Below are 23925 nucleotides of genomic sequence, written 5' to 3'. Positions count from 1 at the left end.
GACCGAGATGGGTTGGTCCTGGGAGTCAGTTACTTTAGGCCCTCCGGGCTGAAAGTGAATTTGAACTCCCATTTTTGTGAGGAGATCTCTTCCTAGCAAGGGGCAGGGACTATCTGGGATGACCAAAAAAGAGTGGGTTACCCTTCCTGTCCCTAGATCCACGGTTCGTTGGGTGGTCCAAGGATATTTTTTAGTTCCTGTAGCTCCTTGGACCCAGGAGGACTTATCAGAGATTTTTCCATGAGGGCTAGTGAGTACTGAATGCTGTGCTCCTGTGTCCACGAGGAATTGCACAGGGGTCCCCTCCACTTGTAGGATTACCCTGGGCTCGGGGAGGGGGTCCGAACCCCGTCTCCCCTATTCTGAGTTCTGGGTAAATAGGATGGGGGCCGCTTTGGTTTGCCATGGCTTTGACCCCGAGTGCAGTTGTTTCTTTTTGGGACAGTCACGAATCCAATGTCCTTTTTCTTTACAGTAGGCGCATTGGTCTTTGTCTAGGGGGCGCCTAGGGGGGCAAGTTTTCTGTTCTCCTGTGGGCCCTTGATCCTTTTGAACTATGGCGGCTAAAACTTTAGTCATTTCCCTGGTAGCTTTGAGCTGCTTGTCCTCTGGAGCGTCCCGATTATTATATACTCGCTGAGCAATGCGGAGTAAATCCTGGATCTGTTTCCCTTCTAAATCCTCTAATTTTTGGAGTTTCTTTTTGATATCAGAGGCAGCCTGGTTTACAAACGACATTACAACAGCAGCCTGATTTTCAGGAGCCTCAGGGTCCATGGGAGTGTACTGCCTAAAGGCTTCCATTAATCTCTCTAAGAAGGTGACAGGGCTCTCTGTCTTACCTTGTACTACCGAGTACACCTTGGCCAGATTAGTGGGCTTGCGTGCTGCAGCCCGGAGACCCGCCATTAGAGTCTGGCGATAAATGAGCAGTCGTCCCCTACCTTCTGCCACGTTGTAGTTCCAATCAGGCCGAGTCAGGGGAAATGCTGCATTAATAAGGTCAGGGTTAACAGTGGGTCGACCGTCTTCCCCGGGGACCAACTTCCGCGCTTCGAGTTGAATTCTCTCTCTCTCCTCCGTGGTAAACAGGATTCGCAAAAGCTGTTGGCAGTCATCCCAGGTAGGCTGGTGGGTGAACATTATGCTCTCTAGGAGGGCTATAAGATCTTTAGGGTTATCAGAAAACCGAGCGTTTTGAACTTTCCAATTATAAAGGTCACTGGTGGAAAAGGGCCAATACTGGAGTCGGGGATTGCCCGTTTCATCGGGGGGTCCTATTTCTCGCAGGGGTAAGGCTACAGTGGAGTCGGGGAAGCGAGGGCTTGTTTCACGCTGAGTGCGCCCGCGAGTTCGGCCGGCTGGCCCTTCATGGTTGGTTACATTTTCAATAGGGCTTGGTGTGGCCGCTGCCTGTAGCCTTCCTGGTTCTGGCACAGCTGCCGCTTCCCGCCCCCCTGGTTCCCCTTGAGGGGCAACCAGCGGGGCAACCGGTGGGGCGGCCGCTGCGGGCAGGGCCTGGGGTGCAAGGGGAGGGGGTAGATAGGGTGGAGGGTCCAGGGACAGTAGGTCCTGGCTATCAGGCAATATGGGATTTAGGGGTGCTGAGGGGGTTCGCGGCTTGGTAGGGCCAGTGGAGCGGGCCGCGAGAATCTTACAGGACCCTGAGGAAAGGAAGGGGGACATCCAGAGTGGAGGGTCCTCAATAAGATCTTGCCAGACGAGAATGTAGGGAACCTGGTCTGGGTGGCCTTCCTCTCCTGGCCGGAGGGTTTTGGCCCTTACCTTGGCAACTATAGGCAAACAAAAAGTGCCCTCAGTAGGCCATCCCACCCCGAAAGTGGGCCACTCAGACCGGCAGAAAGTGATGAGTCTTGACCGGCGGATGTCCAGGCTTAGGTTATGGCCTCTAGCCTGAACATCCTTGAAATTAGCTAGAAGAAGGGAGAGAGGTGTACTCTGGTTTTGTCCCATAGCCTGTATAGGAAGGAAATAAATGGGCCAAGTTAGTTTATGTTCCGGAAGTGAGTTGGATATACCTGCAGGGGAGAGGAGATAAGTTAAATCGCACGCGCGGCGGCAAACAGAAAGTGCCTTGGAGAAGAGACCAGATACAGAGCGGGTGTCCGTAACCCGAACAAAGAGTTCTGATGGGCCAAAATAGTGCCCCAGACGGGAGCCAGAGGACGTCTCCTACTGGTCCCGACTGACTTCCCTATAGCGCGTCCGCCAGGGCTAGGTCAGTCACTGATACAGATCCCGCGCGGGAGAGCCAGAAACGGACAGACAACTGACACAGACACAGACACAGATAGAGCCGGCTCACTCACCGATCGGTCTCAGAAATGACCCGTTGACTTGAGGTCTGGTGGGTTTGGGGGGGGGGCCTTCCCGGCCAACGCACCAAATGAAACGCCCAGAGTCTAAGAGACCCCCAAAAACGAACCACCAGAGTCCAGAGTCAAAGCTAAGCAGCAAGGGTCATTTATTGCAGGTTCGAACCTGGACCTCTGCGCCCTCGTTGCCGGTGACGCCGAGAGGTCCTGAGAGAGGTTTTTACACCCCTTTTATAGACAGGTACAAACAAGTCATGGGGAAATCAGAAATACACGGATATGCCAGGCAACTATGATTGATCAGAAATACACGGGCGCGCCAAGCAATTGTACAGAAGCAGAACAAGCTGGTTAAGCTTGGTTAGGTTTCGGTTTCCCGTAACTTAAGCTTTTAAGTTTTAATTTTCTTAGGCCTCTCACCAGGTGCCCTTATAGTTTTCTTTTTTTAACAGTTACTCCATTTTGATTAGATTCTCCAAGTAACTGAGAGATGTGATCAAAATTGAGCTATTGCTCTGAAGTTCTTGCAGTTTTTGTTGTTCCTTTGTGTTGTATCCAAAGGTCATGACATTTTTGCTTAACCTCTGTGATAGTCACAGGACATGGCTTCAGGTGTACATTCTTTAAGTGGTTTATTTTCTTCGTTCCTTAGACATTCCGGTCTTAGGGAGATCGTTTGTTTGTTGGTGAGCCACTGTGATCATGCATGTAAAGCTTTTGAGAGAATACAGTGCACCAGGGAGATTATTATGATCCCTATAAATAGGATAATTCCCAATATTTGGAGTGCACTTTAGAACCATGGTCCCCAAAACCCCATGGAAGGGGTCATCTTTTTAAGTCAAGTGATGTGTTCTGTGATTTTATGTAATTGAATTTCAGTTTCCCCATAAGTGTTAATCCAGACACAGCAGGTGATGTTGGCCAAGGCACGGACACTTCCTTGCTCAACTAAAAGATAATCAAGAATTGTTCTAGTATCAAGGACAACTTTGACTAGAGGGATCTTTGCTGGGCTGCTATTGTTTTAACAGCAGATTTTGCAATAATTTTAAGAATTAAGGGAGAGTTTTTAATCATAGCCTCCCTTACATTTATCTCTAACCAGAGAAATAAGGACCTGCCATAAGAAGTGAATTCTGGTCATGAAACTCTCCTTGGTAGGTCCTTTTTAACTCAGCAATGTAAATTAAGGAGAGTCAACCAACTAGATGTCTGATTTTGCTCGTGAAATGTTAGAGGCACCGTTAGATTTTTCTCTTAGCCTGAAACAAGAGGTTCCCCCCCCTTAGCAACAGCCTGGGAGATACTGATGAGGGAGCTATCTTTCCAGGCCAGTGCCACAGTACAGGAAAGGAAGAGAAGGAAAAGGGGGTTTACGTTTAAAGTATGAAGTCTAAGTCTGGCTAGATTGATGTGGAGGTATCCAGCGTGTGTGCAGAACAGTGTCAGGTAGATCTTTCTTTAGCTGTGAGATGTGTTTCCAAGGCTCAATGTCTTTTAGTTTTACAGCTGTGTCAGTGTTCTGGAGCACTTGGTAGGGTCCCTTCCTTCGGGCTCAGAGCCGTTTTTTCAGCAATGATGTTTCCACAATACCCAGTCACCAGGTTCCAGACTGTGACCAACAGGATCCTTTGAACTTGGGGTAAGGGAAAGCATCTTTAACATGTTGATGGTGGGCTTTAGCATAAAAGACTTACAGTAGCTTATCATGCTAGCACAGGAGAGGATCAGCAGAAAGTTGTTTACTGATAGAATTCTACAACATTAGCGAGGTCTTGTTAAGGTTTGTATGATTTGCTCCATGCAGTGGTTCTTTGATCACGGGGGATGGTGAAGGAAACATACTTTCTAACAGTTTCTTTGCTTTTGTTGGGAGGCATCAACCTTGCAGCGGGAAAAACCTTCAGCCCATCCAGAAAACATACCTCCAGTAACAAGAACATGTTAATAATCCATGCTAGGTGCCAGTTGAATGAAGTCCAGCTGGAGATGTTCAAAGAGGGAGGAGGTTTGAGGCCTCTGTGAACAAAAATTTTTCCAGAACTATGGACCTGACAGGTTAGACATTGATGGTAAATGGTTTTCACAGTCTTATTATAGAAGTCTCCCCAGCAGTGTTTAATTATAATTCATCTTAATGTTTATATTTGTTTTTGAGACAGAGACAGAGCATGAGCAGGGGAGGGGCAGAGAGGGAGGGAGACACAGAATCTGAAGCAGGCTCCAGGCTCTGAGCTGTCAGCACAGAGCCCAACACGCGGGGCTGGAATCCATGAACCGTGAGATCATGACCTGAGCCGGTTTGAAGCTTAACTGACTGAGCCACCCAGGAGCCCCAATTGTAATTCATCTTAAACACCCCATAGTGGGTAAAGGAATTAAAATTAAAAAATTAAAATTAAAAAATGGGGTTTGTCAGGGAATCAGGAAGAACCAGTTGGCCATCTTGGCCACAACACTTAACACTTAACTAACACTGTAAACTGTTTAATGTACAGCTATTGTTTACCCATCTTAATTTCTCCAGGTTTAGAGCAGACTGTTGCCATGTTACAAGGACATTTATCCTTCTGTGGACTGTAGCAGAATGGACTTTATCCACATGTGACATAATCTTACAAATATGATGTAAAGGACAGAGGCTTAGTATTACTTATTTGACAAGGTGTCCCCTGTAATTTACATATCAAATAAGCCTAATTAGTTTAACAAAGTTTTGGAATATTCCAGGTCAAAGACTTCACTTAACATTTGATTTTAGGAAGTTTGTCAAAGTATCAAAAAAAAAAAAAAAAAAAGGTGTTAAACCATTTGCCTAAATAGGGTCACAGGTCATTATGAAATTTAATACTCAAAATGTAAAGACATTTTCACCATTTTATGAAAGGAGACCAAAAGTCCAAGAAAATCTTGCCTTTTTACCAGAGAGAAAACCAAATTCTAATTTTGTACCAGCTTACCTGATATTAAAACTTATTTTTTAAAATGAATTCATTTTAATCTTAACCAGCTTGACTGCACATTAAAATTCCTTTTCAGAGATTCCTTTTCCACAAATGTTCTACAACTTTTCTACATTCTGATTTTGTCCTATGTTTTTCCTCTTTAAACAACCAGCCTTATTTTAGGACAAAATTACTTTTTTTCTCCATAACAAAAAATGCATCTCCATTTCTCACACCTTTGTTTTTTTTCACTGAAAACACATCCTTCTTCCTTCGAATATGGAGATATTCATATCAACCTATCAGATGTCATATCAGCATTCTTTTTTTTTTTTTTTTTTTTTAGGAAGAGCACGTGTGTGTGCAGGGGAAGGGCAGAGAGAGAGAGAGAGAGAGAGCGAGCGAGCGCGCACAAGAGAGAGAGAATCCCAAACAGATTTCACTTGGAGCCCAATGTGTGGGGCTCTATCTCAGAACACGACATCATGACCTGAGCTGAAGCCAAGAGTCAGACACTTAACCTACTGAGCCACATAGGTGCATTCTTTAAATTTGCAAATTTATGAATATATTTCAAAATTTCTAAAAGCATGTACCTTTTGGAATATGTTAAAGTATAGCATTAACATATCCAAATATCTTTTAATTTCTCTGTAATGAGAAACCAAAAGTGGATAAACCTATGCTTAGCAATTAATGTTTTAGTATTTTGTCTTATTTGGAAATGATGTGTAGGTATTGAATGAATTTATTCCTCATTTAACTTAACTCCTCATTTAACCTAACTCAGCAAAACATTAAGGTTTGTAGGTTACCAAAAAAAATTTTTTTTTGAGAAAACTATTTAAGCAGACATAAATAGTGCTAAAAAGTTCATTTGTAAACTTTTATCTTGCTTACATCTAGTTAAAGTACTCGTCCTTAATAATTATGTTAGCTTACCTACAAAAACTTCATTAAACATTAGGTAAAGTCAGCCATTATCCTAAGCTATCTTTTTTTTTTTTTTGACAGATCTTACAAGTGCTAACATGAATTTATTTGGCTAGTAAACTCCGAATAAAAATTTTATGTTGGGGTGCCTGGGTGGCTCAGTCAGTTAAGCATCTGACTTTGGCTCAGGTCATGATCTCACAGTTTGGGAATTCAAGCCCCACCTGGGGCTCTGTGCTGGCAGCTCAGAGCCTGGAACCAACTTCAGATTCTGTGTCTCCCTCTCTCTGCCCCTTCCCCACTCGCACTCCGTGTTTGTTTGTTTCTCTCTCTCTCTCTCTCTCTCTCTCTCTCTCTCAAAAATAAACATTACGAAAAAAGTTTTATATTTAATCTTGATGATTCTACTGTGTCTCCCTCTCTGCCCCTCCCCCGCTCTCGCGCGCTCTCAAAAATAAATACACGTTAAAAAAAAAAGTTTTATATTTAATCTTGACCACCCTAAAGACACGTCTGTTTAATTAAGCCATCAAACTTCAATTAGCTCTCATATCAAATATTTTTCCAGATCAGGTGAATTTGAAAAACATTTGGGTTTCTAGTTTCTGGGTTTTTTTTTTTAATGTTTGTTTATTTTTGAGAGAGAGTGAGAGTGTGTGTGTGCATGAGCACAGGAGGGACAGAGAGAGAGGGGAACAGAGGATCCAAAGCGGGCTCTGTGCTGACAGCAAAGAACCCAGCACAGGGCTCAAATTCACAAACCATGAGATCATGACCTGAGCTGAAGTTTGACTCTTAACCAGCTGAGCCACCCATGCACCCCTGGGTTTCTAGTTTCTACCTAAGAGATTTAGAATGGCCAAACCATATGGGCACTTTCCTTCAAACCATCTAAATAGAGCTCTTTTACAGATTAATTTTAGCAATACCATCTGAAGGTAGAAAATATTACATAACTACAGCATACATATACATACACACATATATATGTACATGGTGTGCAGGGGCACATAGCACCTGGCTCTGGGGGCCCCAAGCAGACCAGGTTCGGCCACTTACCGCTAACAAGATCCAAAAGCAGAGAGACCAGTGGTGGGGAAACAAGAAAATTTATTTCAGCTAGTCCCCTATCAGGACCACAGCTGACTAGTGTCTCAAAGACTGTCTCAAAGTGCCGAAAATACTCCCAGGTTTTATATTAGGAAAATCTGAAACAAAGGTCGATGGGTAGGTGCAGGGGGACAGCTGATCATTGTCTTGAGGTCAGTCCTGTGGGGTCTTGCAGGCTCCAGACAGTCCTTACTGCTTGAGGGGCAGTTTCGGTCCCATCCTGGGATGCCTTCCCCACCAGGTCTTTTGCCTGAGTTAAGAGATAAACTGGAAAGAACTTAATCGGTGAGAAAATACAAACTGATGTCAAAAACGAGGTAGTTGAAGTCCTCTTTCATTTGACACACAGGAACATTGAGAGACAGAGAAAACTTACAGCTTCTATTTTAAAATTACCTGCCATGAAATAGGTATGAAATTGACTAGTTATAAAATTTGGATCCGAGTTAGTTTTTCCCATAGATGGAATAAGTTAAGCTGAACTGTCGAGATGACTACAGCTTTTTAAAAAATATTTGTGGAGAAGACACTGAAGATGTGTTGTCTTTGGCAAGTCAGGTTCCAAATGACCTTTCCCCCTTTTGTTTTTTCTTGATAAGAATACCTCCCTAAAATTTGCACTTCAAAGAGATGGGCTGGAAAAGCCCAGGAGAACACTAGACAGAACACTGAGCAAGGACAGTTTAAAGGCACAGGGAAAACACTCCACTACCCTGCCCCCCCCCCCCCAATGACTTTGATCCCCTTAAAGCCAAAAGTTTTATGCTTACCAGCCTTTTGAGATAAATAGGGGAGGCTTGGGAATTGGTAGAAAGGACTGGTGTTCTTTGAATTGTTTCTGGAGTCACACCTCTGGCCCTGTGAAGATAGCTTTGTAAAACCAGGACGGCTGTTTTTAATTCCTCAGAGAACTGGGTTGCCACCTAATATCAAAGTGTGTATAAATACACACCCACCCACCTATAGGCATACCTTCTTTTCCTCTGGGTACATTTAGCTTGGGGGCAGAAGACCAAAAAAAAAAAAAAGTTCCTCTCAGGCTCTGAATATCAGTTTCCAATTTGACCAGATTTCTGATTCTGGAGTTATTAAGTCCTTTCAAATATCTTATCAAGTTCCAGCCAGGTCAAACAGTGAATATTTTTGGCAATATTAAACAACCTCCTGGACCCAAGAGCCATCCTCAAAGAGGGTTATGTAAAATATAGCATAGCATCTTCACAAGATCTAAAGTCGCTTGCAAAGATAGCCCAAGAAAGAACCAACAATCTGCATATCCCAGGCAGAAAAAAAGAAAGTCAGGCTATGTTCTTAAGATGCAAAAGGAGACAAGCAAGAAGGAAATAGTTATTCCCAGGACAGAAAGGAAGGGATAATGTATGTGTATGTGGAAAGGAAGGGACAATAGTGAATTTTTATTCCCTTCTCTCAACTGGGTTCAGGAGGTGATCTGTTTTTTTGTTTGTTTGTTTGTTTTTGTTAATGTTTATTTTTGAGAGAGAGAGAGAGAGAGAAAGAGACCACCAGCGGGGAAGAGGCAGAGAGAGAGAGAGAGAGAGAGAGACAGAATCCGAAGTGGGCTCCAGGCTCTGAGCTGTCAGCACAGAGCCCCACGTGCGGCTCGAACTAACAAACTGTCAGATCATGACCTGAGCCAAAGTCAGATGCTTAACCGACTGAACCACCCAGACACCCCAGGAGGTAATTTATAAAAACTCTTGAGGATCCTCCTGGAGTTGAAGAAACACTTTAACTATGGCCATTAGTTGGACCTTTGACCAAGGAGTGAGAGATATCTGAAGTGGATCACCTGTAGTCTGGAATGGTCTTATTTCAAAAGGTCACTGTGTCCCAGTCTCTTCAGAATGGAAAGCCAGTTCAGCCTGAGGCTTACTGGGGTGGGTACTCAAAGAGTAGAGGGGAGCAGTAAGAGTTACCACAGTCTTACAGTCTTGCGTTAGATACCTTTCCTCCTTTTTCATTAGCCTTTCGTAATGAATCTTTCACTGAAGCTATTTTGGAATCTTGAAATCTTTTGGAGGCTTCTGCATGCCAGCTGCAACAGGTATCCCATTCTGTTTAATTTGGGAACTCTTGCTTTGCTTTGGAGTGTACTTCTTAAAGGAATGATCTTGTCTAATTGGAAAGTTCACCATAATGGCCATTGTAATTACACATTGTTCTTGGTGAAACTTTTTTTTTTTTTATTTGCTACATACTTGCAACTTCCAGGAGTGTAGTTGTTAGACACAAAATAAGCGAGTGCCCCGGAAGGTGACCTGCTCAGCCCTCTGGATACAGAGGATCTCTATTCCTTTTAGTTAGGCCTTCGGGTTCCCAGCTAAACTAATACCAGAGAGGGAGCCACTGCTGTGCTGGGGATTGTGTTTTACAGCGTGCCTCCTCGCACAGTTTTCTCAAGGTTGGCAGGTGACCTAGTGTTAATCTAACCTGTTCCACGACCAACCGTCCTAATGCAGGAGCCTTTAAGTTAGGCGGCAAGCACTCTAACAGATCTTAAATGCTCCACCCATGCCCACCAATTTTTGTGGCATTTTGGCCTCCAAGATCCCTGCTAGCAATAGCCTTTATTTACATAAAACAAGACAAACATGTGCCCCAACATACCAGCAGTAACCAAACCATGGTATTGCAGACTGGCCAAGAGAGGGGCGTGCAACTAAAAGGAATGAACCGGCAATACACATCACAGCTAAGTGGAGGAAGCTTTACACAGAAGAATACATACTGGATGATTCCACTGAAATAGGAACATGGCAAGAATCAAAAGTAGTTTGTAGTTCTATAAATCAAATTAATAGTGCCTCTAAGTGTTGGAGGTTGATTGGAAGAAGGTTTGAAAGGACTGTCTGGGATGATAGAAATGTTCTACATCTTGAAAGGGGTGATAGTTACATGAACATCTATATTTGTCAGAGGTCCCTCATTGTTTATTTAAGATCTGTATATTTCACTCTATGGAAATGTTATTTCAGTAAAAGTAAAGGGAATCCCTTATATACTGATATAGACAGAGCTGCAAGATGTTTTCGTTTTAAGAAGAAAACAGACTACAGGGGCACATGGGTGGCTCAGTCGGCTAAGTGTTTGACTCTTGGTTCTGGCGCTCATGGTCTCGTGGTCTGTAGGATCAAACCCAAGTGAGGCTCCACGCTGGCAGCACAGAGCCTGCTTGGGATTCTGTCTCTCCCTCTGCCCCTCCCCAACTCATGTGCATGCTCTCTCTCTTTCCAAATAAATTAATTAAAAAAAAAAAGACTATAGAGCAGTATGCTGTATACTAAGTATAATTTATGTGTTCACATACATGTAAGTGTATATATATGTGCACGTATTTGCTCATGTAACTTATATCAAGCAATCATAACCTATAGGATGTAGTCAGAAAGCAATTTTATTTTTGTGTCTCTATTTATTAAAGTATTACATAGTTATGTTAGTTTCCGATGTGCAACATATTGATTCTATACGTGACTCAGTGCTCACAATGGTGTTTGTCACCAAATGATATTACAATATTATTGACTATATTCCCTATGCTGTACTTTTCATCCCTGTGTCTTAGGTATTTTGTAACTGGACGTTGTACCTCTTAATGCCCTTTTGCCTATTTCACCATCCTCCCACTTACCTCCCCTCTGGCAACTATCAGTTCTCTGTATTTATGAGTCTGTTTTTTGTTTTGTTTATTTGTTCATTTCTTTGTTTTTAGATTCTACACATAAATGAAATCATATGGTATTTTTTTCCTCTGTCTTATTTCACTTAGCATAATAACCTCCAAGTTCATCTATGCTGTCGCAAATGATAAGATCTCATTCTTTTTTAGGGCTGAATGATTATATAGTTATATATATAGCTATACATACTTACATACATAGTCATATATATAGTTATATACATAGTTATATATGTATATACATAGTGTTATATATATATAGTTATATATATATATGCATAGTTATATATAGTTATATATACATAGCTATATATATATACATAGTTATATATATACACATAGTTATATATATAGTTATATATATACAGTTATGTATATAGTTTTTTATATATATAGTTATATATGTAGTTGTATATATAGTTATATATATATAGTTGTATAGTTATATATATATATAGTTGTATATATAGTTATATATATAATCATATATATAGTTATATGTACATAGTTATATGTATATAGTTATATATACACATAGTTATATGTATTTAGTTATATATAGTTATATACATAGTTATATAGTTATATATACGTACCACCTCTTCTTTATCCACTCATGTATCAATGGACACTTGGGCTACTTGCGTATCTTGGCTATTATAAATAATGCTGCAAAAACATAGAAGTGTATATACCTTTTTGAAATAGTGTTTTTGTTTTTTTGGGATGTAAACACCCAGTAGTAGAGTTATTAGATCATATGGTAATTCTATTTTTAATTTTTTGAGGACCGTCCGTACTGTTTTCCCCAGTGGCTGCATCCATTTATATTCCCACCAACAGTGCAGTTTCCTTTTTCTTCACATCCTTGCCAACACTTGTTATTTCTTGTCTTTTTGATTCTAGCCATTCTGAAAGGGGTAAGGTAATATCTCACTGTGGTTTTGGTTTTCATTTCCCTGATGATTAGCGGTGTTGAGCATCTTTTCGTGGGTCTGTTGGCCATCTGTATGTCTTCTTTGGAAAAATGTTTATTCAGGTCTTCTGCCCATGTTTTAATTGGATTATTGGTTTTTTGGTGTTGAGTGGTAGAAGTTCTTTTTATATATTGGATATCAGCTGCCTATCAGATATATCATTTGCATATATCTTTTGCTATTCAGTAAGGGTTAGGGCTAGGGCTAGTAGGTTGCATTTTTGTTTTGTTGATGGTTTCCTTCACTGTACAAAAGCTTTTTATTTTGAGGTAGTTCCAATAGTTGATGTTTGCTTTTGTTCCCTTCCTTGAGAAGACATATCTAGAAAAATGTTGCTAAGGCCAATGTCAAAGAAATTACTGCCTATGTTTGTTTTTTTTTTTAATAGTTTTATGGTTTCAGGTCTTACATTTAGATCTTTAATCCATTTTGAGTTTAGTTTTGTTCGTGGTATTAGAAAGTGGTCCGGTTTAATTCTTTTGCATATGGCTGTTCAGTTTTCCCAGCACCATTTATTGAAGAAACCATCTTTTCCCTGCTGCATATTCTTCCCTCCTTTGTTCTAGATTGATTAACCATAAAAATATAGGTTTATTTCTTGGCTCTCTACTCTGTTCTATTGATCTGTGGGTCTGTTTTTGTGCCAGAACCATACTGTTTGGATTACTATAGCTTTGTAGTATATCTTGAAATCTAGGATTATGATACCTCTAGCTTTGTTCTTCTCTCTCAAGATAGCTTTGGATATTCAAGGTCTTTTGTGGTTGCATGCAAACTTTAGGATTATTTGTTCCAGTTCTGTGAAAAAAATGCTTTTGGTATTTTGATAGGGATTGTGCTGAATCTGTAGATTGCTTTGGGTAGTATGGACATTTTAACAGTATCAATTCTTCCAACCCATGAGCATGGAGTATCTTTCCATTTGTGTTGTCTTCAATTTCTTTCATCAGTGTTTTATACTTTCCAGAGATTAGGTCTTTCACCTCCTTGATTAAGTTAATTTCTTGGCATTTTACTTTTGTTTGGTGGAGTTGTGAATGATTCTTAATTTCTCTTGCTCCTACTTTCTGTCTCTTTAAATTTATTCAGTGGGACTAGTTTTTCTCTGTCCCTGAATGAAAACACAGCTCCCAAGACTGCTTTGGTTACTTTTAAGCAATAATTACTCAGTCACTTTAAGTTGTAATAGATACTTTCCATCCAGTAATTAAAATGTTCAGTCCAATATGATAGACTTTAGACTTGACTGACAGTTGAAACTTCTCCCTCCCCCAGCGTGGGCCAGGAGCAGATGGGAAGGCTTTGGCTAGGAAAGGGGGCTGCAGTCCTCTGCTCCATTCTCTTCTCTTCCTCATCTCTTTCTCTGCCAGTCCACTGAGACAGGCTTCTGACTCTCAGGCCTGGCACAGCAAAAGTGAGGAGGATTAAGAGGGAATAGGGGTGTTCTTATTTGACTGATACAAGTACCAGTTTTCTGGGTTTGGGAGATGTTCCAGCCAGCTTTCTTCCATAGAGACTTTTTGGATTCTTTGGAGATTTCCCGTCTCTGGGGCTCTCTCAGCTACAGTACTCTTTACATGGTCAAATGCATCTCTGCTCTGGCTGGTTATTTGCTAAGTCTTCCTTCGTCCTGTGACATTAAGCAGCCACTTCCAGCTTCTTTCTGCTGAGAGCCCCACAATTTTCTATGTAGCTGTCTTGGACACCAAGCCTCCACTTCCCAGGGCTCAGACCTTAACCCATGGTGTCATCTGAGCCCTCTGAGTTTTCCAGGAAACCCTTCTCATCTGACTTGGGAGTGGTATCTCTCACCTTCTTTCCCTTGGGGGGGGGGGGGGGGCATGGATGGATTCATGTGAAAATTGTCTCTTTCAAAAAACAAAAAGTCTTTAGAATTTCTCTTTTACATGATTCAGTGTACTTACCAATGCCTGTAGAGAGTCAACTTTACTGTATCCAAATAAAAAATAAAATCAACCAAAATATCAAGAGTTCTCGGGGTAGAATGTAGACCATGACATATGAATTTAACTTAATACAAATATATGACATAACCTCACTGAAGGGGAAAGAGAGAAAAGGACCTGACCTAAGTACTTTGGAAAGCAGCTTTGTGACTAAATACTGTGAGCTGAAGACAAAAATAACTGTACATTAGCACCATGCTCTAGTTGGCAAGTTTGTTTGTCACAGGAGTACTAGTTAGCAATTCTGACAATACATACGAGGATTGAATATAAGAGGGCCCAGGATCAGTGACACCCCAGTAGCAATGAGCATACCTACTACCCAGATATTGGTTTCTAAATACCATTTTCCAAGGTATTGACTGATTTTAGGGCTTAGATAAGGAAAATAGTATGGCATAATCTTACAGAGCCACAAAGTGAAAATGTTCTTCAGGAAACAAAAGGGTGTGTCAAAATTACCCAGGGCCAACATGAAGGACCTCCTAGTGGCCAAAGCTGGAATGATTTGAGCAACAGAATAAATAATGATCATACTAGATTATAACCTCAAGTGCTCGCTTCGGCAGCACATATACTAAAATTGGAACGATTATAACCTCAAGAGCAAAGTAAATATCCATGAGTCCACTGATAAATGACTGAATAAATAAATGGAAGGAGTGCACAAAGGAATAAATCTTTACAAAAGAATCCCGAATAATATTTGTAGATACGTCCTGCTTAACTTCCCTCCCCTTGAGAGTGGGCTGGGCTTAGTGACTCACTCCCAAAGAATATAGAATATATTCTGTAGACTATAGAATAGTAACATGCCAATGGAGAAACCTAGCAGATACCAGCCTCTTTAACCACGTGATCAAGGTTAACTTCATCAGTGATGTCATGTTGTTCTTCATGTTCCCCAGTGTGGTTCTATGGAAAGTGCATTTCACCTCCATGGTGTTCTTCTCCCAAACCCAAAAACAGCAGTCTAATTATGAGAAAACATGAGGGACATTGTACAGTGTGAGGGACAATTTACCAAATACCTGACCATGAATCTTCAAAAGTGTCAAGGTCACGGGAAACAAAGAAGGACTAAGAAACGGTCATAGACCGATGGAGACATGACAACTAAATGCAACGGGGCATCCTGGATTGGATCCTGGAAGAGAAAATAAAGGACATTAGTGGAAAATGGTAAAATCCAAATAAAGACTGTAGTTTAGTTAATAGTATAGTACCAATGCTAATTTCTGGATTTTCACAAATGTACTATGGTTGTGTAAGATGTTAGGGGAAGGTGGGTGAGGTATACACAGGAACTCTCTGTAGCATCTTTGCAAGTTTTCTGTAACTCAAAAATTATTCCAAAATTATAAGTTTATTTTCTAAAACGTTCTTCTAATCTCCAACTCCCAACCCTTTTATACTCTCTGTGGAACATAGGGGTGGTAAGGACAAGCCACCTAGTTTTCTAAACAGTGTTTTTGGCAAGCCCAGAATGGTGGGGTCTGGCATATCATTTTGGAGTATAATTTTTATTATCTTTGAGCTTCAGCTGTAGACTTCCATTTAAATTTCCTGTTATACTCATATATGTTTTTAAAAGTCTCTAGAACAATTTATAGAGGGACACCTGGCTGGCTCCGCCAGCAGAGCATGCAGCTCTTGATCTCGGGGTTTTGAGTTTGAGCCCCACATTGGGTGTACAGTTTACTTTAAAAAAAAGAGAGAGAAAAAAATTAGGATGATACACTAGATAAACCAAAACAACAGTTGCCTGTGAAGAAATAATTTTCCTTAAAGAGAAGAGACAGCCATTTCTCACAATTTATTCGTTCTATTGTACCTTCTGGAACTTGAGCCATGTGACTGTATTACACCTTCAAATTTTTTAACTAGGGAAAAACTGCTTAGTTGTTTTACTCTTCTCTTGAATCACTATTCAGGGAGTCAGGAACTATTCCTGTAATGTTATGACTTACTGAGAAAGATTCTTCTATGTTCTATGTTGTGTTCATTGAAAGTTCAGAAGCCATTTTTTCTTCATGATAATACAATATTGTTTGCATTTGGGTTCTCCCTTGTTTCATCTTCACACATTTCAAAAAATGCTTGGTTTTTAGCAATGTGTCTGATAATTTGATGCTTCTTGGGTTGGGATTATTTCCACTGTTGGGTGGCTCAGTCCGGTAAGTGTCCAACTTCAGGTCAGGTCATGATCTCTTGGTTCATGACTTCAAGCCTGGTGTCGGACTCTGTGCTGACAGTTTGGAGCCTGGAGCCTGCTTGGGATTCTTTGTCTCCCTCTCTGTCTGCCCCTCCCCTGCTTTCTCTCTCTCTCTCTCTCTCTCTCTCTCTCTCTCTCTCTCTTTCTCTCTCTCTCTCTCTCTCTCTATCTCTCAAAAATAAACATTAAAAAAATTTTTTTAAGTCATTAGAATGGATATCCCTGAGCATTTTTAGGTTTCAGGAAGGGACCCCAAAAAGATCAGCTTTTTCATCTATCCAAGGCAGTTACCAACCACAGCTTTATTCATATATTCATCGCTTGCTATCCACTCTGTTCGTAGCAAGCCTCTCAAGCCTTATGCACCTTCTCAAAGAGGACAGAATGGTAGTTTCATTGACCCAACTTCCAGTTAAACCAGCTCTTATCTCTACCAGTTCCTTAAATGCCATTCTTGTGTTGGAGTTGGTAGTTTGTATCCAAAAAGGGCCAAGACAGGAGAATCAGAAATGTCACTCTCCAAGTGTAGCGTTCCAGTTTCTCTGGGTCCCCATCATCATTCCCCACCCAGAGCATCAGCTAATTACTGTAGCAGAGCGTACAGAAAGAGCTTGCTTTCTTTTCATTTTTTTCTTTTTCTTTCTTTCTTTCTTTCTTTCTTTCTTTCTTTCTTTCTTTCTTTCTTTCTTTCTATGTTTATTTATTTATTTTGAGGGAGAGAGAGAAAGCAAGCAGGGGAGGGGCAGATAGAATTCTAAGCAGGCTCCATGCTGTCAGTGCAGAGCCTGATGGGGGGCTCAATTGTATGAACCCTGAGATCATGACCTGAGTTGAAATCCAGAGTCGGACACTTAACCATCTGAGCCACCCAGGTGCCCCTTGCCTGGCTTTCCAAGGTGTATTCTGCAAACAGGATGCTAAACTTCTTTTTATTACTGCAGATCTTATGCTTTCTTGGTTGTTGAAATTTTTAAATAAGCTTTTTTTTAAGTTAACTAATTAAATAAATATCTTTGCCGTTTCTTCTTTTCTTTTTAGCAAGTCTTTCCCCTTGTTTAACAGATGTGTCCCTCAAACACCCGAGTGCTATTCCTTGTTTGCATCTGTTTTGATAAATGATGTTGACACCCTCCATCAAATTCTAAGTGGAATAATGTCAGGAAGAGACACAATCCTTGGTCTGTGTATCCTCGCATTAGGTAACTTTAAATTGCTTTTCTTTCAGTGACTCTGCCAAAGTTTCTAGCACTTGTGTATGTTGTATGATGAGAATTAGCCTCTTAAAGATAAAAGTTCACATGTTTTCTTTATAAAGATTTTCAGTGTTTCAGGTTCAAGTGGGAGAGGGGACAATAAAATTAGGGAGACACCAGCTGGCTCTCTGCCAAGAGGCCTCACCGAGTGTGGGTTGTCTTAGCATAGTGGCCATGTTCCGGTACCTGGTCCTCAGCTCTGCATAAGGATGGATGTGCAAAGCATATTGCCAATTTCCTAACTGGCCATGAAAAGTACAACTGTCAGGGGGACCAGAAAGCCATGTCTTCTGGCCAGAATGCCCTCTCCCCATAGGCAAGCCAGATTAGAAGGCCGCATGGGAGCAAGAGAAGGAGGCGTGTGTATCTGTGTTGAATAGCATCAGAAGGCAATGGCCTGAGGTAGCCAAACGCCTGCTTTGGGTTGTAGGCAGGTCAAGGCCTTGAGCTGTGACATGCCTCTTCTGGGCATTTCTGGAAGCAGCTACCCACTCTTGACCCTTTAACTTCCCATTTCAACTTGATGAGCCCCTTTAAGAGTTGACTTTCTCTTTGAACAAGTTGATACATTCTGCTGTGTGGGCAGTCGTAGTGGCCTGCTATCTACCCCTTCTCCAGTGGCTGCTTCCCAACCTTTTTGTTGAAAGGAATTCTTTGATCAGACATGATTTTGCCAGTTTACTCATCAGATTTTCCCTAATTTCCTTACCAAAATGTTACTAATTCCTGAATACTTGGGAATACTTAACTCATCACCATTATGTAACTTCCGGACTTCTTAGGACCCAGATGTGCCAGGCATTGTGCTTACTTTACTTTACTCATTAAAGCCTTGTCCGAATCCTGTCACCATTTGTAGGAAGGGAAACTGAGGCATAGAGAGGTTAAGTACTTGGCCAAAGTCAGGCAGTGAGTAGAGTAGGTGGCAGAGCTGAGACCCAACCCAGATGTATCTGGTCCTCAAATCCACATTCTTAACCACTACACCAAAGTGTCTGTAAGTAACGCTGATTTCTTTTTTTTTTTTTTAATGTTTATTTTTGAGAGAGACAGAGCATGAGTGGGGAAGGGGCAGAGAGAGAGAGAGGGAGACACAGAATCCTAAGCAGCCTCCAGGCTCTGAGCTATCAGCACAGAGCCCCACGCAGGGCTCGAACCCATAAACTGTGAGATCATGACCTGAGCCAAAGTTGGATGTTTAACCTACTGAGCCACCCAGGCGGCCCCAAGTAATACTGATCTCTTGTTTAGGAAAAATGTAAAATTATATATAAACTCACTGCAATACTTAACATAAGGTCATAAGCTTAAAACCCCAAATACTGGAAAATCATATGCGGATTTTTTTACACATACAGCTTACCATATAATTGGACCTTAAATTTTTCATTTCTAAAGGCATTAATTTTTCATATTTAATAAAAATTCCTGAGAACATTTAAAGTTAAAACTTTATATAAGCCCAATAAGAAGTAAAAAGAGTTAAGTGTGGTTAATAATAATAATAATAATAATAATAATGGTTTATTTGGACTTAAAAAAAACATTTTGGGTATTTGGGAATAAGACCTGATTAAAAAAAAATTAATAAAAGAAGAATTGGTAGGATTTCAGAAACTGGCTTACTGTAGCAGACTGAACTTATATATGCTTTAGAGAGTACCCTGTGTATGTCTTGTTATTTTTTTTAGTAGATGTTTAAGATATTTAGCAATTGAAGGAAATTCTCAGTCCTCCCTCCTCTGGGAGTCATTAAAGCCCTGCCATCATTACCTTCACACCTCGGTTGCTGTTGGGGTTTATATATTTTGCTTAATTTTTCAGCCTTGTCTTTGGCCATGATGTTCACCTTCTGGTTCATCACCACCCTTCTGGTTCACATTTTCATTGCACTGATTATTTCGGGACTGCTGTGTAAGTATTTCTATTTGATTGATTTCTTTTTGATTAAATGCAAAGCCTTTCCATTAAGTACAGAACTTACAAGTTGGCACTTTTGAGCTAAATGGGGCTCAGAGAGTCTCTCATCCAACCCCATCATTTTACATATGAGAAAACTTGGGCCCAGAGAGGACAAAGGGAGTTGTTTGTGTTGCAGATATTAGCAAATTTGATGCCAATCTGTTGTCTCTGCTGCACTCGGCTGCTGCTTAGTCAGGCCTGCCAATCCAGAGTGGTCCTGGTGACCATAACAGACGACCATTAACAGATGACTCCAAGTCTTGTGGAAGCCTTTTAAAGAGTGTCTTCTGAACTTCCACATCAACCATTGATCTTGGGTCCCCACAGTTGTCATGCAAAGGCTCCAGTCTAAAAAGACTCAGGCCCTGAGCTGGGGAGGGTCCCAAAGAGCCTCTCCTGTACCTGCTGGTTCCCCTTTTGTGGCTGGAATGTGGGTCCATCCAAGAGTTATCAGGAAAGGAGGTCTGAGAGGTAGGGGCACACAGGAAGTTCAAGGCAGCAGCTATTTACCAACTGGCATGGGACATTTTAACTTTTAATAATCGATATGACTATAGAGTCTCATTCCCCTTAATCTGCCCTCAGCAACTTAGAGCCCCACGCCTCACAGGTGCACAGCGTGCCATGCTGGAGGACAGGCACCGCAGCTTGTGATGGACACTTTCCCACTTAGGACAAGTAAAGATGAACGTGACCTTCCTGTGGTGGTGCTGTAGGTGGCGTTGTAATGTTTAAACAGAGAGCGGTTGCAATATCGAGTGTCTACCCTGTCTTGTGACCGCCAAGCCGACCTCCAAGTTCCCTCAGGAGTTGGCACCAGTGGAGCTCACTGGGCAGGTCTAGACTTTGGACTCTAATGTTGTTCCCCTCACTGTCCTGTCCGTGCACTTTCCTCCCTGCTCACACCCATGCCCAGTGTGTAGTCTGGGCTGACAGGATGCACCTGTGTTCTAGCATCACCTTCCCGTGCCTCCCAAGGACAAGCAGCCACTGAGGGTCTGGGTGGTCCTTGGGGAGGCCACCCTGGCCCTGCCCAGCTCCTTCAGAGGGTCGGTTGTTAACACATCAAGCCCCAGGCCCGTGGGACCCACTGCCGGAGCCAGGTCACCCAGTGCTGGGGGTTGGGGGAGGCGGTTATCCCATGCACATGTGCTGAGTTCCCCTGGTGTTTTGCCTTCTAGTTGTCTGTGGTGTCTTATGGTGGCTGTATTACGACTATACCCATGACCTCAGCATAGAATTGGACACAGAAAGGGAAAATATGAAGTGTTTGCTGGGGTTTGCTCTTGTATCTACAGTAATCACGGTAAGAGACGCCCTTCCAGCAGGAGGTCAAGTAGCTTGCTAGAACTCTGAAATCCAAATAATTTAACCAAAAACAACTAGAATTTGGTTTTTTTGTTGTTGTTTTTTAATCTCAGAGTATGCATTACATAATAGTATGGTGAATACACATACATGTTTAGGACTTTCTCTCTTTTATTTGCAATACCTACATAGGGATAAATCAAAACCTTCCAAAAAACAGGAAAAAAGAAGGCCTTACCTTCTTTCCAAGTCATTTCTGCCATCTCTCAGAGGTTAATTTTCTACCTGTACTGATTTGTTTTCCTTGAATACAGTAGAACCATTTTTACCCCCAAGCAGCTATAAGGTGGACCCTGGAGGGGGGCAGACTTACGACAGTTCCTCTTTCCTGTTTGTGAGCAGACTCCCCGGTCCAGCCAATGGATGCTCTGCTCCCTCCAGGGTGTGACAGCTCCCACTGCCCTTGAACACAGAGAGTCCTTTATTTCCAGACCTGCTGGCCACTGGGTTATTTTGGTTTTCAGAGAACCTGCCGCCACCTCTGTGAGCTCCCTGGATGAAAACAGGCACACGCGGAGTTATGGAGGCAGCAGATACTGGTTGTTGCGGGAGAGAGGTTGGCTGTTGCAAACCGTTGAGGTCACTCCCCAGGTAGCACTAAATGGGCTAGAATCACAAGGCCCTGGAGGGACCGTGGAGTTGATTTTAGGCAACCACGGCCATCCTTGCTTGTGCCTTGCTTGCTAACCGTTTTGTGGATGAGCCACAGCTAGGTTTTCCACAAGCCCTTTAATTCTTCCAGCAAACGCAGACTCTCTCACAACTCACTTCTCTCCTGAGGAGATCCTTCAGTTCCCCTATTTGGTGGTCTTCACATTTTCTCATTTCTAGTGAGGTTTCAGGTTTGTGTTCTTCACATAAACTGCATCTCGGGAAGCAAGTGTGTGATTAAGTAAAGCTTCTGATTTGTCCTGCCTCAGGCAGGGACCAAGCCCATAACTGCTCCAAGGGCCTGAAAAGGAGGCTGGAGAAAAAAGGAACCCCCTGTAACCCAGCCGGTGCTGAGCTGTTGGGCATGGAGGAGGGGGTGGGGAGCAGGGCTCCAAGCTGGGGGGGAGAGTGTACCTTCTCCCTTAGCCCTCCCCAGGGCTTCCTTTGTCTCCACACACTGAACCATTAACGGCCACCAGACACCAAAGTCAGGGGAAGTTCTCTTCACTAAGGTTGGTGAGAGGTGAGGCTGTGAAGGCTGTTTGCACCTGTGTCTGTGAGGACTGTTCAGGGGATGGTATAGAGGGTAGAAGTGAACCACAGCTCATATGCCATTGCTTTGGCACACCTATCACAGCTACTTACTGAGTTCCCACCACGTGCTGGCTGCTGGGTGGGCATGTCCTCACAAGAGCCCTAGATTGTTGATTGCTGTGTACTTGAGTCCCTATCATACACTGGGCCATGCACTAGCCAACAGAGCTAGCAAGATACAATACACAGATAGCACCTGCCCCATGACTAGATAAATTACAGAGCAAGCAATGTCATGACCTGGCGCACAGGGAAAGATTCCAGCCTTTGCGGTCTGAGGCGGACGTCCCAGCCCATGGCCCACTACCCACTGTGTGACCTCACAGAATTGTCTTGGCCTTAGGCTTGGCTTTCCTCATCTGTTGAATGGGAATATTCCTACAAGATTCCCCTAGGGCCACGGACTTCCCTCCTCCCTGGGGAGCATCTGCCATGGAAACTCAGCATTCCCACAGAGAGCCACCCCTCATGCTCCCTGACAGGGGACCCAGGGCTAGGAAGCTGGGCTGGCTATGGGGCAAGAGAAAACCACTTTCCACCTGCTCCTTCCCCTGCCAGCCCAGCTTGGCTCCCACAGACCCCTGCACAAGATGAGGGAAAGAGGTCAGGGAGAGAACGTCATACTGTGTCCCCTAGTCAGGTACCACTCCCTGTCCTCAGTGCTGGTATCCAAGAGGAAAGAGGAGTTAGCAGCTGCTCTCCTTCTCCCTCACTCCGCCTTTCTTACCCCACTTTTCCAGAGAAGCAAAAGAGGGAAACAGCATTAGCAAGAGGGGAATAGAATCAGGAGAAAGGTCACCTCCTTCAACCCTCATCCTTCTTGCTCACATGGGAGCCCCATCTCACTTCTTCCCTGACCTGTATGTTGGAGCCCAACAGAGACCCTGAAAGTCTCATCTAGTGAAGATTTCCCAGAGAGATCCTTGTCTGCTACCAGGACACTTGGCTGGGATATGTTCCTGTCTCCTGAGTTCCCAGAAGCTGCCTCACAAGTCAACTAGAAAACATAGTTCAGGGAAGATGGGGGCTGCCTATGAATATTATTTAAATAGTTTTGTTATAAGCGCTAGCAGCAATGGAGAAAAGAGGGTAAATGGCCTTAAATGCACACCTCAGGGCATCAGCCTAGGAGCACAGGCTGAAGGGCAGCTCCCTGCAGCTTAGAGCCCAGATGAGTGAAGTCAGGACGTGGCCCCCATGGTAAGTCAGCCCTGCTGCTCAGCCCAGCCTGGCCCACACCCCCGGCACCATCCCCGGTAGGTAATGCTGATCCCTGCTGAAAGATGACTCTACGCTTCTAGTGAGCATCCTTGCAGTGTACTTAGAGTGTGAGAAGAGTATTTTATGCATATATATAACTTGTAAAACACACATGTATTTAAATATACATATGTTAGCTTTCCACTCAGGAGCTAGAAGCCAAGTTTATTTGCCTGAAGATCATATCATTTTGCTTTATGAATATTTTAAGTGAAACAAAAAAGGTTCCTCTTTTTTGTTGATTGTGGTAGGCATCAAGAATGCAGAGTTGGAAATTCCTGCTTAGCCTTTACCACTTACAGGGGTCCGGACATCTTCCCCAGTTCCTCCAGACACCCATGACTGGGTCGGGAGGCTCTGCTCCCATTTTATCCCACCTTCCTTCAACTTTCTTCCACTGGATTGTAAGATCCTTTGGGCCAGGAATGCCCCAGCCCAGCTGGGGGAGAAAGGGTATCTAAGGCTAAAGGAGAAAGGGTATCTTGTCATGAACACAAGAGGGAGCTGTGGAGGTTCCCTTGGCAGAAGGCTGAGAGGCAGATACAGGAGGGGCCATGCCAGGAAGTTCCTTATCTGTAGTGATAATGACCTTGATCTTTATCCAGAAGCACAGGGGAACCATGGAGGAATTTTGAGCTGGGAGGTGACATC

At 42.7% G+C, this 23925-nt stretch overlaps 1 protein-coding gene across 5 annotated transcripts in view; it reads left to right on the top strand.

Moving 5' to 3' along the window:
* The window catches only part of SLC44A3 (solute carrier family 44 member 3), a 116243-nt gene that overhangs the window by 22683 nt on the left and 69635 nt on the right, over positions 1-23925 (top strand). For all 5 annotated transcript variants that reach the window (XR_008418537.1, XR_008418532.1, XM_053892156.1 and 2 more), the window contains exons 6-8: positions 17225-17385; positions 19264-19353; positions 20583-20707. Coding sequence is in view for 3 of the 5 variants with exons in the window: in XM_053892156.1 (XP_053748131.1) it covers positions 17225-17385; positions 19264-19353; positions 20583-20707 (376 nt within the window). In the remaining 2 variants the exon portion in view is untranslated. The remainder of the gene's footprint in view (positions 1-17224; positions 17386-19263; positions 19354-20582; positions 20708-23925) is intronic.

Source organism: Panthera pardus, unplaced genomic scaffold (genome assembly GCF_024362965.1).
Source record: "Panthera pardus isolate Hobbes unplaced genomic scaffold, ASM2436296v1 HiC_scaffold_11, whole genome shotgun sequence".
Classification (NCBI taxonomy): domain Eukaryota; kingdom Metazoa; phylum Chordata; class Mammalia; order Carnivora; family Felidae; genus Panthera; species Panthera pardus.
This window is presented reverse-complemented; position numbering and strand designations above follow the sequence as displayed.